Consider the following 20,281-nt stretch of genomic DNA (forward strand, 5'->3'; position numbering starts at 1 on the left):
GACCTGACTGGGGTGAAGGTTCATCTTCCACCAGGACAACAACCCTAAGCACACAGCTAAGATGAAGGAGTGGCTTTGGGACAACTCTGTGAATGTTCTTGAGTGGCCCAGCCAGAGCCCAGACTTGAACCCGATTGAACATCTCTGGAGAGATCTGAAAATGGCTGTGGCCTGATGCTCCACATCCAGCCTGATGGAGCTTGAGAGGTTCTGCAAAGAAGAATGGGAGAACCTGCCCAAAAATAGGTGTGCCCAGCTTGTAGCATCATACTCAAAAAGACTTGTGGCTGTAATTGCTGCCAAAGGTGCTTCAACAAAGTATTGAGCAAAGGCTGTGAATACTTATGTATATGTGACTTATTTATTTTTAAATAAATTTGCAACAATTCCAAACAAACTTTTTCCACTTTGTCATTAGGCAGTATTGTGTGTAGAATGTTGAGGGGAAAAATGAATTGAATCCATTTTGGAAAAAAGCTTTAACAACAAAATGTGGAAAAAGTGAAGTGCTGTGAATACTTTCCGGATGCACTGTTTTATATGGGCAACTAGGAGAAAAATGTTGGAGCAGTCCAAATACATTAATGTTTATTTCTGGCAAAGTAAACAAATAAACACAATGAAAGGCCTTGTGGCGGGCCAGTCACAGCTACATTACAAACACCACACCCAGAGCCCACGATAGACAGGAGCCATTTTAATTCACAAAGCAATTATTTGCTAGATCTCACTTCGCCTGTCCACTGGATTTTTTTGTGTTAATTTTGCACTTCAGTAAAATTTTCAGTTTTTTTTTTAAAGTTCTCCTTTACTGTTACCGTAGAGCCTGTACTTTTGTACTTTATCTGAGCTTTTAAAATGGGTATCAATAGAGAGGCCACTGAAAATCCCATCTTCTACGGATTAAGACGATATACAAGGACAGAGACTGGAAGTCGATTTAAGTGCCTCTGCATTTTATTTATATAGTTGCCATTTTATACAGCTTTTGTATTGAAGTCACCAAGGATGTTTTGTACGCACATGATCTATATAATGTAAGATATTAAAGGTTTTTGAAAATAACTGGCTGAACACTAAAGCTTTACTCTTTCCCCATACAAGACACCAACTCAAGACGACCTGTTTCTGACTAGCTATCTCTCGCAGCCGTTTTAGACTTGATGGAGAATTGAGAGTCAGGCCAAAAAAACTCTGTGTACCAAACTATATTTATTGTATACAGTAGTAAAGAACAACAAATAATGTACAAATCAGAAGAGAAAGAGGAGAGCATTCATATGCTTACTCAGACTGACCCATGGATACCAGCCAGCAGGAAGCAAAAAAAGATGGAACAGGAAATAAGGTCCCTTCTGTGAGAAGTATACTTCTGCCACAGACAGCCGCAAAACCCCGTCTGCTTGGAGGTAATTGCTTTGGGGATTTAAAAAGAAACCCAAAAAGGGACAAAAGTTTGATGTCGACTGTCCCGTATGGAGACCTGGAGTTTTGCTGTCAAATGAGGGAACATCTGCGGAGTTTGGTCCAGCACCTCATCATCACTGTTGACTGGGAGGTGAGAGCAGGCTTTGGTGGTGAGTCAGAAGGGGCAGGAGACTCAGTTCAATCTTGGCCCTTTTGTTAGTTTATGGGTGAGGCAGTAAAAATCAAAGCTTAATATCAGAATTATGGGCATCTCTTTAGCTATGAGACAAAATAGAATCTAGACACTTAAAACTGCATGGGAGACCGGGAAACGGGGACATCTCCTGCAGAATTCATACCAACGTGAGAATGGAGCATTTCTTTAGTAGAGGTGGGAATGCACAGGCGACCGTGGCCTGGCTTTGTGGCCTCCATTACATCAGGAGATGCAACAGGCAGTTCGCATGGCTGTGGCCATTTTGAATTCTGCCCAGGGCAGCCATCTTAGGTTTGCCTCCGAGTTGGCATGCCGCCTCACAGATATATTTAAATATCGAGAGAGAAAGAAAGGGGGAGGAGCAGAGGCCCACCCTATGAAACCTAGGAGGGGCATTCCAAGAAAACTGACAAGAGGGGAACAGAAAAAGCACGGATTACGAGTTTGGAGGAAAACGAGTCAAAATAAACCAGTTGCACGCGCGGCCGTTTGGACGGAGGAGTTTAGCGGGAGCCGCCCGTCTGCTGCTGAAATACATCTATAGTGTCTTCGTCCTCCATCTCCAGCTGTGAACAAGACAACAAGAACATTTCACACACACGCAAGAACACTGCTCGCCATGTACCTAGAGTCAACAGTACTTTCTATAAAAGGAAAAGATTTAAGATTTGGGATTTAAGGCCCCCCCCCCCCCCAAAAAAACCCCTGCATGAACATCCTCTTTGGCTCATTACTGCTGTATTAGAAATCCTACAGACTCACTCTTTGCTGTTTTCAGATACTTCAAATATACAAATAACATGTTCTGGGTAAAATTTATCCAGAGTTCGTTGCCAAGAGATCAGAACTTTTGAATATTCAGACATGTGAATTGTCTACATGTTTAGAGAGTCCACCATGATCATTTCTACATAGCACACACAAATGCATAATGATAAATGTGACTAAACAGGACTTGGTGAAGTGTTGCATGCTCCAGGTACATTTCTGTGAATAAACAGATCTTTATACATATGCGCAGGAGAACTTTAACCCCTCTCACAATAATACCCTTGCCACAGAAGCCCACAGTTCACTTTAATAAAAAAGGACCCATTATTGATGCCCAAGAGAGCAGGGAGCTGTAACCCCAGTTAGGCAACCAGAGGGTGACATTTTCTTATTGGTGCATTCCAATATAAAGGCTCTCATTCCTAATCTTTTGGTAAGATTGACCAGGTTTCCCTATAAATTATTTTACTTTAGAATATTCCAGATGGTTCCACCAGAATTACACATTCATACAGCACAAATAAAAATATATTCACTATAATGAATACGTCGCATAACACACTGCTTCAAGCTTACCTGGGCTGGAGTGTCTGTTTCATTTATTGGCTGTCCATCAAACCTAAACCTAATCTGTCTTATTGACAATCCCTACAAGAAAAAAAAAAGCACAAACATTATTAGATCGTGTAAACATGCAAACTTTATGCAAGCACCCCCCTGCTCCAGATAAACACCCCTCACCGGCATGCCCCAAACACACCTGTCTTTCGCAGTATGCTTTCATTAACTTGCTGAGCGGCGTGTGCCTCTTGATTTTAAACTGGACCACGGAGCCGTCCTGCCCCGCCACTTTCAGGTTGATGTGGTCGTTCTCCGTCTTCACTCCCTCCTGGAAGAGACGGAACGAGACGTCAGGACCCGCTGGACCTCGGAGGAAACGCGAGGTGCCCAAGACAGGCTGAGGTGGAGAAGGCGCAGCTGCTGGCTCGGCTTAGTGGCTTATTTACTCATTATTTACGTGGTAAAGAGAAAGATGAAAATAAAAAGTGAAACTAGTTGTCTGTTAACGTGACTTGTGACCAAGTTCACTCCGCGTGGCGACCGCAACTCTCTCTCCCTCTCACACACACATACATACACATATATATATATATATATATATATATATATATATATATATATATATACATACATATACATACACACACACACACACAATTATATACATATACATACATATATATATATACACACACACACACAATTATATATACATATACATATATACATATACACACACACACACACACACACACACACACACACACACGGATCACGGGCGAGGAGACAGCTAACCTGTCCGGATTACCGCCGCGTATCCGGACAGACCCTAGTTTATCTATGCGCTGTGCGCCATTTTCGCATCTGGTGCAGCACAGCGGCTAACGCGAGCTAAGCTAGCTGCGCAACACGCGCCGACCCGCTCCGTTTGCGCCTGCTGTTTAAATGAATGAAACTTTTTTCTTAAGAAGCAAACGCGCTTGAGCTGCGAGCGGCTCCCTCTGTGATCCGCGTATGATTCGACGGCGGCGTTGGGCCAGTGTCGCCGCTGCTGTGGCGTTTTCTGCGCCACAGACGTAACGTGGCCGCTAAGCGCCACTTCGCTTTCACAAAGGAAAACCCGCAAATGGGGAGACTTCGGAAAAACCGCGCGGCAGACGCGCAACAACGGCGCCGTTTCCGTGGAAGTCGTTTTGAAAAGACCGCACAGCGCCGGCACCTGAACATTATATCCTACGGCGGAGCACTAAAAGCGGACTGGACGTGGGAAGACGCGACGACTGCACGTTCGCTTCCATTTTCCCGCACAAATGCGCAATCTGCCATCTACACCAAGGTTGCACGAAAATGAAAACACCGCGAGCACGCACGCACACACACACACACGCGCCCCCGCGACACACGCCCGGAATCGCAGCTCGCCGTCGCTACTCACCTTGGGCTTATCTTCGGACATTTTTGCGGAAATCTTTCGAATGTATGTGTTTAATTTTACAAAAGATGCGCTCTCAACACCGTCCGTCCCCGCAGCTGCCACGAGAACGCGCACCGCTTCGGCTCTGCGACCAGCGATTGGTCGCTGCCAGGTCATATGACCCGTGCTTCTCCTGAGCGCGCGTGCTCGTGCGTGCTTCCGGTGAAATGCTCGGTCTCGCGAAATAAATAGATAAATAAATAAATAGATAGATAGATCGCCCGCCCAGTTTACGGGTCCTCGAGTTGGTGCAGCTCAACCAAATCTACCAACCTGCCACTTTGAGTTTATTTAATCCGAATACCGAAGCCAGATGTGTTGGATCTGAACGCACCTGGAGTACAGGTCGACAACACCGATCTACCCCCACCTACTAGTTAACTGTTCAAGTCGATTGTTTACAGACCATCTTAGTGATATATAAATGTAAGTTTAAAAAAAAAAACAAAACAAAAAAAAAACTCACCACCTTTCTAAAACCGATACCTAAATGTAGCAACTGGTTCATCTGCATGTTCTACCCAAACTCTTCTGAAGAGTTCAAAAACTGGGTGATTGACTCATCACTATCCCAAATTCTCTCTCTTGCTCCCAGGGAGGTCTACCTCACCTTCGCCTGTTCATTAGGGATCTGGGGCCTTGGATTCCTTTAAAGCTGTTTTGTGATAATGTATAAAAACAAACAAAAAACCCAACTCTGGATTTGAAATGTGAACAAAGATGTGACCGATAGCACCAGACCTGTAAATCACTCTTGGACTGAGAGTAATGAACAAGGAAACAGAAAAAAAAAAATGCTTTAAATTTAATATAAAAACTTTTATTTTGTTTAATACCATTTAATATTTTTTGTTCTAACTACTAAGCTTCACACACTGATCAACATAAATAAACATTAAAGTTTGCAGAAAACTCCCAGATAAGCACTGGAGGTCAATTAGATAAAAACTCCCAGATAAGAAAATTCACTAAGCCTTTTAAAGTTTATACAGCCATGATGTTAAGTACACACACACACAATCACAAAATCAGTTTCAAGTAAACTATTTCTCTAGCAGTGGCTTATGGTGCAAAAATATCTAATGATGTGGTGGCACAATACACCCCATCATATTCTGAGATTGCGAGTTCAGGAAGACGGACAGACAAAAGATGATTGGTCACGGGGTCTGAGGGCCCAGTGGCAGGATGCGCAATGACCACTGTGAGCTCACTTTAAGGAGGGTTCTCAAACCGAGAGTAAGGGCTTGCCCTGCTAAGACCTGAGAGAGAGCGAGAGAGAGAGAAAAAGGTTAGTGCACCATTATAGCTCAAGGACAACTTATTGGAGTACTGCATTCTAAAATACCTTTGTCCAAACTTGGCTCGTGGCAGTAGCCTTAAGATTGATTCCATGAACATTTCCATCAGGCTTTTTAGGCAGTGCCATCAATAGACTAAACGTTTGTGAATGCCCACATCATTGCTGTCTTCTCATATAATCACTTCCTGCTTCCTTTACCACTACATGGGACGGGGGAGCAGAGGAGCTATACATTGGACTTAAATGGACTACCTTATATAATTAACACCAATAATAAAGTTACAAACTTGGACAAATATTCCCAGGAGATTCTGTTGGGGGGGGGGGAATTGACTGATAAGTTATCACTGTGCAATGATTATTCACCAGTCATTTTAAGAGACTATTATTACATGATCTGTTGAGGTGAGACCCGAAGGACTGAAACTGAGGAAGTGACGTGTGCTTTGGGTGGGTGGGACACTTGTTACAATAAAGCACCACTCTGAGAAAAGGCTTTGCATGCAAGTCATCACTCACCATATTTCTTCCGAATTTCATCATGTCTGGCCCTCATTTCAGATTTCCTGTAAAACAAATGTATAAATATTGTGACTGACATGTTGTATTATCTCATCCCCGCATAGCTGTCAAACCGGTTTGTACTGGAACATTTTTAGTTCACGATAGCCATGTGTCTCTGTAAACCATTCAAAGGACAATACAGAGAACCTGTGCATGTCTCAGAATTTTGTAACAACTGCCATAATGATGCATTGAACAGTCATGATGCATAATAATGATGCATTAGCCAATTCCTTTCTCTGACATACAGAGTCATTGCAAACAAATGAGAAAAACCTGACATGGCAACCAAATAATTAAGCATGAGTTAATTAGCAAATGTAAAAAGATCCATATTTAATTATATTAATAATGACCCAACAACTAAAAACCCTTGGAAACACAGCCTTGAGAAATTGATCTAGATGAAAAAGAAGTTAGCATGTTGAGTCTATTGACTATTGGAATTATATGAATTTAGGATCCACAAATTGAAAGAATTATGAACTGGATTCCTAAATTTACCGGTTCTCCTGTTTGATCTTCCTCTTTGCCTCCTTCCGCTGCATGCTATGCTCAAACACCGAGGATCTGGGAGGAGCAGGACAGAACAGAGTGTGAGGAAAGACAGAAGCATTCAGGTGTCCAACCTCCGCCCAACCCCCCCCCCAAGAAAAGTCATGTTATCATCTCCCTCAGGTGTGTCTTCACTTTTCAGGGCCAAGAAACAAGAAAATTCACTCATGTACTCCTAAAGAGCAAGTTTTGAGTGCCACTTCCTGAATGACATGACACTTTAAGGGAACACTAGGCGCCAGCGTGGTGATCCAGGGTTCTTCATCCTGGCACGGCATCGCAGTTTCCCAGCCTGCACTCACCCACAGTTCTCACACTTGCAGCAGCAGAAGAGGCAGACGAAGAAGGCAATGATGAGTGCCCCGGCCACCACAGACATCGTAATGATCAGGATTTGGAAGTTGACTGAGGCACGAAAGAAGTAAAGTGTGAAATAAAAAACAGATTACTGACTGTGGTGCACTTTGACTCTCACAACCAAAATTACACTTTTTTTTTTTAATCATCCCATTTTGAATGTATTTTCCTTACTATTCACCAGCTTCTACTGTATGTACATTAAAGGCAAGTCTGAAGTTTTGTTACCACTGAATACATTATCCCTTGGTTTTTGTTGCCAAATGTGCACTTTTTTTTTCTTAATAGAGGTGCAGTGGAAAACAGGGGTGAGCGAAATCTTACTTGAGCAGAGACCCCAGCGAGCCTCGTTCAGCGGACACAGGCTGCTGGGGGGCAGGATAGATTGGACAGGGTACGTCAAACATAACTGGGTCTTTATACACCACAGACACTGAGGAAGTAAAAAAAATGAGTCAAATTATGAACTATATTGTACAATGCTACACTATAGGGCATTACACTCTACTTGGACCCTGGTTTCTTCACCTAGGCTCCCTCCCTGTCTGATCGAAAACACAGTCCTAGTGATACTGACAAAGTGTATCTGAAAAAGTTGCAAACATTACACATTGTACTTATTTATGAAATACTTTCTTGCATCAGAGCGATTTTAAGGATATTCGCATCATATGCCTTCTGAGCATAAAAGGACCCTATAGCACACCAGGAGCCATGCCCGGCAGCCTATCGCTTCATGCAAGCAATGTCTGCTACACAGAAGCCATAAACAAAGCACACAGATTCATATGAGATTTTCTTAAATAACCTTTACTTAACCCTTAATACATTGTTTCCTAGTCACTGCCCTTAAATACTCTGCACGTTTTGGTATTTTCCCAGATATCAACACACCTGAGTATAAAATGGAGGTGTTGGTGCAAGAGCTAAAATGGTACAATCCAGTATAGGATGCAGACTGAAACACCGAAGCACTAGAATGGTACAGTCCAGTCACGGGGTGCAGACTGAAACGCCGCAGCACTAGAATGGTACAGTCCAGTAGCAGCGTGTAGAGCTTTTCATGTGTTTGAAGAGCATAATACATCAATCCTTTTTCATCTGTTTTTTCAGGGCAAATGAGTTCTTTACTTTCTCCAAAATGTTAAAATATAAATCAATCAATCATATTACTATATTATTTGATTTGAGTATACCAACCAAATTCATATTTGCATGACTATGGTAGAGCCAGATAGTTATTAACTGCTTAATATTTGACACTGATGTAAACAAACAAAAAAATCCCCATTAAATCTGCATGTTTCACTCCACATGTCAATTACAACAGTCATACACACATTCTAAGCAATTATATTCTTTGTGGAGAGGCGATTGGCCAGGCAAATCCAAGAGCAGTGGTAGGCCAGCCTGCTGTTTATGATCCCATGTCAACATGTTTGTGAAAGCTAAATCTATATATACACTGTTTACAACAACTAGTAGGGTTAGGATATGGTTCATTCTGAAGCATGACGGTATCAAAACCTAAGACATGAGCTTGTTTCATTAAATGTTAAATGAATCATCAACATACAAAAGGACTTTGTAAATAACAGAGGTAAGATGAAAGTTACCCAACATACTGGCAGGCAGGCAGACAAAGTGTGTGTGCGCGTTGGTGGGGGAAAGGCATGCACGTACAACTATCTAGAGATCTCATCTCCAGATCTCTTTGTTATATATCAGGTGTATCTTCTTTCAGCATGTAGAAGGTTCTGTCTCTACACAAGGCTAAGAACTCTGAATGTTATCTTGGACAACTGATGTTGTTTGCCAACCAATGACCAATCTAAAGTGACCACACACTAGGAGCGCCTGTCCAAAAGGAAATGACACCGGTAGGTGTCAGGCAACACAGTAACTTGTAGCTGCTTGAGCAGGCCGTTGAGACCTGGAGGATAAGCCAGCTTCCCAAATGTCAGCGCAAGAATCTCATAGTGTGCACGCACACTACCCAAACTTGTTTCCCAGGTGAGGCGAGTGGCAGTGTGACCAAGCACACACCCACCATGCCTAGTAATTCCATACATTCCTAAAGTCAAAGCAGTCGGGCTTCTCCCCCTGCTCTCCCGTATTCTATCCTCTCCCTTTAAGTCCCACATTTATCCACTTCACGTCCCTTTAACTCTCCCCCATGCACCAGCTGGGATACAGTTGAATACACAGGCATATAAACATGACTACCTAGTACCCTGATCGGAGTCAGGGCATAATAAGAACCTGAAGCTGAATAACTGCTTCCATAACACAAATAAATAAATATGCAAGATAAATAAGAATTCTAATCGCCACTTACAGTCACATTAGTCAAGCACTGCTCACAGCTTGTTCCGTTTCTGCTCTCGCAAGCTAGAGAGAGAGAGGAAGAAAGCGTTACAAAATCAAAACCTAGAGTAATCAGTGTATACACCTCTGTTGGACCAGAGGTTGCCATGGTCATATCTAGATTTATGCACCCATCCTAGTGGAATAAGACAACACCCCTCAGGACTAACCAGCAAGGCAGGTACATGCAGGTCTGAACTGCATTACAGAACTAAAACGGGGATAAAACGGTCATTAGGTGCATCAGACCACTGCCACACTTCACCTGAATACGGCGCGCCATGGAAAGAGCACCTGCCTCACACACAACGGGAAACTACCACACTAAATCTGATAGGAAAAGAACATCAACACGCTTAACCGTGTAGGCCCCCGTATTAAAAGCGACATACAAACAAGTTTCCTGTAAGAAATGGGAAAATATGTTTCGAAGTGTCTTACTTTGGCCAGGTGCGTCAGTCTGCGCCAAGATTACGCCCGTACCGAAAAGGAGCAGGAGAAGGGAGACGAAATAGTTTAATCCCATGTTCGCCTTTTCAAAATACCAAAGTCCCGAGCAGTGTTTGTCCCCGAGGTTTCTATTACTTTACACAACGACAGCAGCAGGTCTCAGCAGAACACGAGAGGTTGGATCAGGTCGTCACATGATCTCCGTCAGAGGGAGGATTTGAACTTCTACTTGATTACTCCTGACCATGTGGAGTTAGGAAGTATTATAGCATTTTTAAAATTAATAACCCACGGAATAAGATGCTTGAATAGTGTCGTAGTGAATAGTGAATAGAAATCAGATGTGCAAACAAACTAACGATGTCTACATAGCTAACATCTTAGTTCAATCTTAAATCTTACTTTCATTATGAGAATACTTTATCAGTACTTAGTTAAACATAAAATATTTAATGACAATTTATAATCGATGTGACTCGGCACTGTGGGCGGAAGCTGGTGCTATATATGTTTAAAACACCAAACACAAAAAGAACATTTAACATCAGAAGAAGCTGATCTACCACAAATTACATTTCCTGTCCAGGTCGGTGAAACGGATCACCCTCACACTGCACGAACCTATCCATATTTCAACATTTACCTGTAGGATGTGTCTTTATACAAGCAGTCATAAGTGAATTCAGAATTCTTAAAAAAAAAAAGAAGTTTAAATCTAAATCAACTAAAGATATGAGACGTAATGTGTATAGTACGGGGACGTGGCTATAAACGTGACAGTTGTGCGTTTGTCTAATAAACCTTTTATTTAAAATGATGCAACAAATGATTAGGTACGCAAAGGAAAAGACAGAATGTAATGGCCATAACTGCAAAAATACATACGTCCATATTAAAAACACATGAGAAGAACTTAGGAAACGTCTGTGTTTAGGATTTGACCTTCAGATTGGAGGTTGGAGGTTGAACAAGTGAGCAGACCTGTATGTTCCAAGAACCTGAGCAGCGTATTCACTGCACAAGTCTGCACAAGAGGTGTCAGGCTGCACAGCTGACAGAACAAAAATTTCTTCTTCATCATCATCATCATCATCATTTCATCACTGTGCAGATGGCCTTAATTAAATGAAAAGAACCGTTTGTTAAGAGTGTGCAATAAGAGAAAGACGGATAACGGACAAAAAAAAAAGAGTAAACCAGCTAGAAACTGGGCATTGAGGAGTGGAGGTGGACGCCATCTCATGGATGGATGAGTCAAAGCGTGACGTGTGTTTCTGGATTGGCACTGTGTGCATAGGATGCAGACGGGACTTGAGTTCTGCAATCCTGGTTCCCAGTTCCCTCTGCGGTTTGCACAGGTTGCATGGTGATCCGCTGGGGTTGTCAGACTTTACCATCTTTACCATGTCCGTGGCATCCTCAGGCAGCAAGGCCATCCTAGCACACCTGAGAAACACGTCATCCCACCAGGATCATCAGCCTTTTGCTTCTCAGCTATGGAAAATCGCCTCAGCGTTGTGCACATATTATCTGGCAAAGAAAGTGAAGCCCAGCCGATGCTAATGACTTGTCCTGAAAGCACTGCACACTGCTGTAGAACTGAATGGACTCTTACTCCCTCTCCCATAGAACTGAATAGAGATATTAATTATTTAAATAAATCTCTCAATCCCTCTCCCATAGAACTGAATAGAGATATTAATTATTTAAATAAATCTCTCACTCACTCTCCCATAGAACTGAATAGAGATATTAATTATTTAAATAAATCTCTCACTCACTCTCCCATAGAACTGAATAGAGATATTAATTATTTAAATAAATCTCTCACTCACTCTCCCATAGAACTGAATAGAGATATTAATTATTTAAATAAATCTCTCACTCACTCTCCTATAGAACTGAATGGAGATATTAATTAACTAAATGAATCTCCCAATCACTCTCCTATAGAACTGAATGGAGAAATACCCAAATAGCTTCATTTTAAGGTTTCTGAATGTTGCTTTGTTTTGTATATTGCAATATGTGGTAATTTTCAGATATTTCCAGAAGCGTACACTACACAACAATAAACTAGTATGAAAAGATCTAGTTTTAAACTGAAACTGTACAATTAAACCATCACTATAACATAAGAAAATTTCCACATCACATCAAGAAAATTACCCCAAAACTACTCCTTTGGTAAATTCCAATAATTTATTAAAGCATTTTGTAAAGCCAGTTACAAAAACAAACAAACAAACAAACAAAAAAACAACAGCAAAAACAAACAAAAAACAAATGTAAACAGAAAACTCTCTCTTAAACAAGCAGTTATTATTATTCGTTCTTATATATAGTAATATATCAAGGACAAGGAGTAAGATTTACATTCAGGCCCCATGTTGGCTGCCTGCAGCTCAGCAAGGACCCCACTGTAAAGAGTGAAAGAGACAGGACCACCCATGCGTATGCATGTGCATACATGTATGTTTTTGTATCTGTGCAAGGATCTCAATATTTCTGCATGCATGTATATCTGTTTACTGTAAATGTGTGTGCGTCTGTGTGTTTGTGTGTAGTAAACATATATAGGAAGCTTGACAATTTAAGTAAGTCAACTTCTGAGAATGCCTCAGAAATGCTTATTCTCTTAAATGTCAGGCAACAGACGATAAAGTGACACAATGTGAACTCCTTTCCTCATACACACACACACACACACACACACACACACACACACACACACACACACACACACACACACACACGCACACACACTTCCTTCATCATTCCTATCTATTCATTCTCTAGCTCACATCACACACTGATAATGCCCACAACATAAGTGGATCTTCACTATTGACCAGCCATCTTATAATGGTGAAGGTTTGACTATTAAAGGATCCAGCTCTTAGGTCAGAATTAATGGACAACATCGAGCTTATGGTCAGTCTATTCCCTGTCTCTCCCACTCCCTTTGTTATATTGTTAATATCTTAAACATACATAATATATAATTATATATATATATAACCTACACCAACCCATCACCCACCCTACACACACCTGTTTTGGTGCCTTAGAGGACAATCACAACACCCACCCATAACAGTGATATTACATATGTTTATTTTTCCACATCATAACCTTTTTTGCTAACTTTGCATTGTCTCGTCCTTCAACTTAAAAGCTGTCAGACACACACACATCGAGGAACTTGCATTACACTGACAAATATAGTTGCATAACAGCAAAATTACACCAAGGTACTGTTGCAAGATACAGTGGTTTTATACTTAGAAAAAAAAAAAAAGACTGTACAGACATATTCGGACTTGTTCTGAGTGTTGATTGGACAAAGTCAACAGCCTGAACAGATGTCATGTTGATGAGTGTACTATGCAGTTTTTTTTCTGACTCTAACTTCTTTGCCCTATACAAGTACTTCACCCAAAAAGGCAGAGGTATTAGTCATACGTGAGAGTGGAGTGTGCTAACATTCCCAGGCTAGCTCCCAGCTGCTTTGTTTGCATTCTAAGGTGAAGTATTTAAACTGACTACAGGGGTTGAGACTTAGAAGGCTCTGCGGGACAACTGTGAGATCAGTGTTTCAAGCCAAGGTAACATTCACATTATGTCACTTGCTGAGAATCTACATAGTAACTTGGCAAAATTATAATGGTTTTATAATTGAGTCTTTCTACCATGATATGAGCTGTAGTTTTGTTTCTTAATCCTTTAATTTTTACCTCTGGTGCATCTGAGGATTAATTCAAAGATGGCCTTACATTAGACATAAGCAGTGTTTGAACACGTGCTTTAAAACATCCAATTTTATACATGCTGTTTGCCCTCGGTTTGAAAAAAAATGTTTATGTCAGAAAACTTTTCCATCAGACTGTCTGTCTATCCCCAAAAGAATGAAGATGAGGGACATTTGCTGAATTTGTCCCATCAGCACTAGCTCATGTTGGGTTTAGTGGTTGTGTTTAGAAGGAACGTGGGTTCAGTAGCTTCACTTGCATTTAACAAATAGCTTCATTCTTAACATGTCCATCTATAAAAAAATGTTTACTGGTGCATGTTCAACAGGCCGACTAAAAGTCATCATAACGGAACTGTTGGAGCATATCTGTACGCTGGTTGGTGTCTCCAGTTTAGGGTTGGCCTTGCTTGGTGTAATACTGATTTGATTTATCTCAGTACTAAGTTGGTTTGGCCTGCCCTGCTGGGGACTGAGAGGCATCTAGAGGCTTTCAAAACGGATGTGCAGGTTTCCTGTATAGTGACTGAAATTCTCTTGCTTAGTCACTGACCACTATTGTGCACTGGTACAGAATATAGAATTCTATGCACTTCTATACACACAGGAAATAATTAAATTACTTCACTTGCAGAATTAATATTGGTTTTGCATTCATTTACCTCTGCATCCCTCAGGCTGAGGACTAGAGTATGCTGATTTTCAGTACATTACAAAATATGTTTTCGTTTGACAGGAAGCTTACTGACATCAGAACAATCACACCAGTCGCTGTTTACAATTGCTCTCTTGGGTTTCTCTATTTGTCTGATATCTGGTCAGCCCTAGGACATACGTGTAGGGCTCGGAAAATGGCTGCAAGGAGCCGGGGCAATTCAAAACGGCTCTGCATGTGTTCCGGAGGGTAGCATTCACGGTCGAGGTCCCTGCATAGTGAAGCGGGTATGCGGGAGCAGGAACAAGGAGCACAAACCCCCACCCAGTCTGTAGCTCAGGCAAAGATCTGCAGAGGGTGCTGAGTGCCTGCAGGGAACACCTGCCACCGGCTGAGCGTTTAGAGAGAGGGGCCCGCGGAGGGAGGGCGCAGGGAGAAGAGCCAGGCTTGGTGCCAGCAGGGAGGAATGGTTTCCAGGGACAGCAGAGTTTCCAGTGAGAGTGACAGGTTTGCGTTGTGCTTTTGTAGTGGTACGACAAATTAATTAATACTAAATAGGCAGCAGTGCAATGTTGCATTTGGGATAGATAAGACAAAGGGTTTGATCTGAGATCATAGTCATAGTGTGTATCTCTCTCTCTCTCTCTTATCCATGGTTACCACACAAGTGTGGCCGTCATGTTTCTCAATCAAAAATACACCCTCCATTTCTTCTCACTGCTTCGCCTTCTTAAGGGAAGGTGTGAGCCGATTGGCTGGTGTCAATCACCTGATCCAGTCACTGCTGGAGCTCGTCACGGACATGACGCTGCAGCGTTTCTTCACGATCATGTTGATGTAAGCCTTCATAATTTTAGTGATCTCGCCCACCTTTAACCATAAACAACAAGAAATATAACAAACAAACAGTTTCCAGTTCCACGGATTGGAGTAATGAAATACATGAGTCTATCTTAACCGTAGGGTCAGCGATTTGGAGTCAGAACATTTCTCTTAATATCTGGCAAACATCTTCTTGCTTTCAAGCAGGTAGGTGCTGTGAAAGGAAAATGATTCTTTGGAGGGAACACTGAAGGGAGCTTCGGTATTTGTTCAGCTGAGTTTTCAAACAGCTCGGTTCAACTCCCTTCTGCCCAAATCCCTGACTGTGCCTTTAAGGATTTGCGTCATTGAAAGCCTTCCACTGTGTTCGGGTCGGGTAATCTACTTTTAAAGAGAGCCAAACATCAGGCCAAAATGCTGTTCAACTGACCTTACAGGTAATATAAGGAAAATGAGAGGGGAGAAAGGTGAAGAAATGAATGCCGGCACAGAGCCGGAGTTTACGCGCTCACCTGAGGCGTTTCGAAGAACATCTCCCTCTCGTCGACAGTGATCTTGTAGGTGCTGGGCTGTGGAGCTCCAAAGAAGACGATGTGCTCATACTGGAAGGTCTCCAGCGGTTTGGGTTCTCCTCTCTTGTACACAGACACGTTCTCCGCGCTCACTCCGAGCCATAGATCGTGGGGGAAGCCTCCTTCTTTACACTGCAGACACACACATTCGATAAGCGTTAATAAACTTCACCGTTCACTTGTATATTCGTCAGTAGTGTCCGTGCGTAAGAGATCCAAAGTGTTTTGAGGAAGAATGGAATATTTCGTACTATTTAAGTTTAAGTGAACAAGAAACAATGGTATGCATGTACAGACACACACAAACAAAAGAACAGGAAATATGACCGTTAGCTAGCGGAGTTAGCTGGCGTGGAAGCTGAATGAACATTCCTGATTTTTTGTGCCCTGTATGTTTTCTGCAGCTGCTCACTGCAACTCCTGGTCTCTTTGTCTGTGAGCCCAGGAGTTGTGTGGCCCAATTCCTTGGCCTATTCTAAATAGACCAAATGAAGCTAAAATCTTACTTGTACCACTTGGGATTCAGGCCCGGAAACATGTCTAGAACATAGACGATTAACACGGCAACCTGCCGTGCGAGCACACTGTCGTTCTAGCGCAGTCTCGTAATGTTAGCTGGGTCGATCAGTAACAGAGGCACCCCGCGCTTTTACTAAAGACAACTGCTCCAATGTCTTCCATGCTGTTGCCACTGGCACATTGCGCTCTGTCCTTCCAGACCTTCCTGGAGCCTCACCTCCACGTCGAACAGGGTGGATCCGTATCCGGGCCACTCCTTAACGACGCTCATGTACTTGAGCATGGCCTGGTGCTGTGGCATGGCCTGCAGCCGGCTCCATTTCTCCAGAACGCTGGTCAGCGTGGCCGACATCTCCTCCTTCACGAACATCTCCAGCATCTGCTCCTCCTCCGCCTTCTGCTTCTTCAGAGAGCCCGTCTTGAAGCTTCGGCGTAGCGTGCCGTCCAGAAAGTTGGTTCTCCTCCGTTCAAGGGTGTGGGCCCCGGGGCCCACGCCCCCGGCTCCCGGCACCCCAACGCCGCCGGCCTTGGTGGACTGCAGGATGCGTGTGCGGAGGCGCCCCACCGGGTAGACGCTGCTCAGGCTCCAGGGCGTGCGCGCCACGTCCCCATGGATATACTGCAAGCGCAGGGCTGCCAGGTACTGGAGGGTCTCCTCAGGGGCAGGGAAATGGCCACTGATCAGACTCTCATGAGCCTGGAAGGGGAGAGAGAAAAAGAGAGAGAGAGGGTTGTGTGTGTGTGTGTGTGTGTGTGTGTGTGTGTGAGAGAGAGAGAGAGAGAGAGAGAGAGAGAGAGAGAGAAAGGGATGTAAAGGAGCCAGCATTTGTTGTACTGTTGCTCATTATCATGTCAAATTCAGTCCTCTAGTTTTTTGAGAAAAGATTGTTTTACATATAGGGGAAAAAATTGCCATTCACCTGTTCAAACATGAAGGCGAATTCCACCCCCTCTCTGGGCACACTCTCCACATCCAGGAAGCAGTAGAGTTTAAAATAAAGCCGCCAAGGTCCTTCCTCCTCCTCTTCCTCGCTCCCTGCCAGCCTGCAAGTAGAGGCCATCACACCAGCAATCAGGTTTTGGGGGTTTTTTTTGCATATAACATGAATAACAAACTGGCCAAACAGGTCTGTGAGGTTTGGGACAGGTTCTTTAGTACTGGTGTTACTAAGGGATCACGGTTTTGACCAGCATGAGTGCTGTAGAGAGATACGCCTATCATAGTTATATTCGGATAGGTGTCAGCTATACAGAAGCATCCACAAGTGGTAATATGGTAATAAGATGTAATGGTGCACGGTCAGGGTTCCTGTACCTCTCGAACTTGGCAAGCATGTCTGCTACGATCACACGGCTCTCGATGGCCCTGCTCTCGACCTTATTGTGCTCGAACAGAGAGAATAAGTTACGGCTGGTGTCCATAGCCAGACCACGAATCAGCTTCTCCACTACCTGCAGAGAAATGGTCCATGTCAGAAGCGTTTTAACACTCTTTGAACAAACTGTTGGTGTACACAATGTGCCCATTCTCTCTCTCTCTCTCTCTCTCTCTCTCTCTCTCTCTCTCTCTCTCTCTCTCTCTCTCTCTGTCTGTCTGTCTGTCTGTCTTACTCTCCGTGGCTCACCTCTCCTGCAGTTGTGTGGGAGTTGATGGAGATTTTGCAGGAGCCACCGCCGTGACAGTAAACAGTGGTGTTCATCTCCTGCCTTGCCAACAGGGCGGCGATCTCCTCCTGAGATGGCACAAATTCCCTTGTCTTGGTCTTCTTCAGGGACTCGCTGATAAAGTGGGAGTAGCGCTCGATCTCGGTGCCAGGGTAGCGCTCCCTGACCCTGAGATTCAGATTGCAGTTGTCTGCTTAGCCACAAAGACTCAAACACACACAACGCCAATTGCCACAACAACACCGCACAGTGCGTCCTCTTATAATACTGCATAGAGATATGGTGGACTGGTCTGGACATCAACGTGGAAGTGGAATCGAGGCAGGAATTGAACGCTCCAAGCAGTGGCCTTACCTCTTGAGGTGGAATCGGAGATAGCGCAGTATTGCGCGACTGGGCAGGAACATGCAGCTCATGCAGGTAAGCAGGTGCCAGTGCGCTCGGTTCGCCGGGCTGTTGGGCTGAGGCACGTGATTGGTCTGCTTGATCAGCTGACAGTAGACCTCGTCCCGGAGGGGCTTCAGGTCATGGCAGGTCTGCAGGATGCCCTGGACGATGGCGATGGGGTCAGAGACAATCTCCATTTCCTGCAGCGAGTTGAAGATCCTCACCGCCTCGTCCTGAAGACTGCCATATCCCCTCCCTTTTTGCACTGCCGGGGAGAAAGAGAGCAGTAAACACTAGAAAGTGTGTGAGAGTGTGAGGTAAACGGAATGGTACATGCAAGATGGCGTCACAGATGGAAAACTCGAGTACTTTCTTTGTTTTTGTTTATTCTGGGTGTGTTTGCTTACTCAAACCCAATTACTTTCGGTAATGAAGAACTGCTTAAAATCAGGTCGTCCACTCTGGGCATTTTAATGCCGGTTTTCACAGGTTTTTGGAGATCTTAGTTGGAGGAACGGAGGTGCAGGAGATGCAGACTCGGCACCTTCTACTGCCTTTTGTTTCACTGACACCCAGTTCGCCAAGTCCATCCCAGACAGCAGATTACATCTGCCTGGCTTCCATCTATACCGTGCGGGGTCTTTAATATACAATGAAAGACCCTTATCGCAGTATCCCCTGACACTGAGCCTCTCTGATCACTGCTTGGTTCGTCTTATCCCAGCCTACAGGCAAAATGAAAACTGCACAGCTTTTGGCCGAAACAGTGTGGAACGGACCAGCATGGCAAAGCAGGAACCGAAAGACTGTTTTGACTTTACCAACTGGAGTGTTTTTTAAGCTGTACCTGGGGACCTGAACAAACTGGCTGACACTGCAACGTCGTAGACGCACTGCATATACGACTATAACAAGCCGTGGTTCCCAGTCAGACCAAGACCAATTTCATCAGGCCAGCGAGGATGGCTACAGAAGTGGGGGTAGAGCCCCGTCCAAGCAGGCCAGGAACAGAGAGCTCAGGAGATCAGAGCCACTAGAAGGAGCCTCACTCAAAAGCTGAAAAACACATTTTCAGCCAATGACAATGTCTTCTATTGAAGGCAAATTCAAACCCCTCGCACATCCTATCCCGACTACAACAGCCCCATCCACCCTTTTGGCAAACTATCCTCCCTTTGATGCCAAGACCAAAAAGTAGACATCATGGAAAATCATTACTCATCCAACTCCTCCCCTCCGGCAGGTCCTACAGAACCAGTACTGCCAGACACAGGAGTAGTTCCTTCACAAACACTCATACATCACTACTTTACTCCCATATGTGTGCATCCCTGATGTTAGAACTACCACAAACACTTGCACTTTACGGATATTGTATATTGTGTGTCTTGTGTATAATCTTCATATCGCTATTGTCTGTATATTTTCTGTATTCCTCAAGAGTTTGAGCTAATAAAAAGAGTGTTAACAGGGAAAAGAGGCCTAACAGTGCATTAGTTATATTAATAACATAAAACATAAGGGAGTATAGAGATTCTGTGTCCTTTCAGAATGATTTGTATACAGGGCCACTGTAGAGGCTTCTGCAGGCTTCAGCAAAGGATCCTGGGTAGGCTTTGGTGGACCTCAGGGTAAGATATATGACCTCTCCACCAGGCTCAGGACCATACAGAAAAACAATCTTCTTTAGGATAAGGTTAAGAGAAGTCTCCTCTTGGAATGAGGTGGTAACAGGTTCCAACTGTTGTGGGTGTTGAATATCAGTTTGCAAAATGTTGACTAATGTATGGTTTGGATGTAATGGAGGCAAATGTAAACACTAGAAATGTGAGATGATTACATCATAACTTCTCAAAAGTGTATAAAAATGTGGGTCTCCGGAGG

General features: G+C 43.5%; 3 protein-coding genes across 3 annotated transcripts in view; all 3 read right to left on the reverse strand.

Annotated features, from left to right (window-relative positions):
- Positions 1-1,193: 1,193 nt before the first annotated feature.
- Positions 1,194-4,548, reverse strand: sumo3a (small ubiquitin like modifier 3a). The gene is made up of 4 exons (XM_027018726.3): positions 4,392-4,548; positions 3,156-3,284; positions 2,972-3,043; positions 1,194-2,190 (listed from the first exon to the last, which is right to left on the reverse strand). Exons 1-4 carry the CDS (start codon positions 4,545-4,547, stop codon positions 2,128-2,130), a joined length of 420 nt encoding a protein of 139 aa, XP_026874527.2. The 5' UTR covers position 4,548; the 3' UTR covers positions 1,194-2,127.
- A 680-nt stretch (positions 4,549-5,228) lies between these two features.
- On the reverse strand, positions 5,229-10,215 carry pttg1ipa (PTTG1 interacting protein a). The gene is made up of 7 exons (XM_027018709.3): positions 10,018-10,215; positions 9,548-9,600; positions 7,534-7,642; positions 7,155-7,257; positions 6,802-6,867; positions 6,253-6,299; positions 5,229-5,692 (listed from the first exon to the last, which is right to left on the reverse strand). The coding sequence occupies exons 1-7, from the start codon at positions 10,100-10,102 to the stop codon at positions 5,646-5,648; spliced, it is 510 nt and encodes a 169-aa protein (XP_026874510.3). The 5' UTR covers positions 10,103-10,215; the 3' UTR covers positions 5,229-5,645.
- A 2,016-nt stretch (positions 10,216-12,231) lies between these two features.
- Positions 12,232-20,281, reverse strand: part of myo10l1 (myosin X, like 1) — a 71,475-nt gene continuing 63,425 nt past the window's right edge. The window contains exons 34-40 of the mRNA XM_081710311.1: positions 18,365-18,662; positions 17,971-18,178; positions 17,661-17,797; positions 17,266-17,389; positions 16,563-17,042; positions 15,767-15,958; positions 12,232-15,302 (exon numbers count right to left, since the gene is read on the reverse strand). Of these exons, the coding sequence (XP_081566437.1) occupies positions 15,198-15,302; positions 15,767-15,958; positions 16,563-17,042; positions 17,266-17,389; positions 17,661-17,797; positions 17,971-18,178; positions 18,365-18,662 (1,544 nt within the window). The 3' untranslated portion in view covers positions 12,232-15,197. The remainder of the gene's footprint in view (positions 15,303-15,766; positions 15,959-16,562; positions 17,043-17,265; positions 17,390-17,660; positions 17,798-17,970; positions 18,179-18,364; positions 18,663-20,281) is intronic.

Source organism: Electrophorus electricus, chromosome 3, assembly GCF_041902795.1.
Source record: "Electrophorus electricus isolate QZ-2024a chromosome 3, ASM4190279v1, whole genome shotgun sequence".
NCBI classification, from domain to species: domain Eukaryota; kingdom Metazoa; phylum Chordata; class Actinopteri; order Gymnotiformes; family Gymnotidae; genus Electrophorus; species Electrophorus electricus.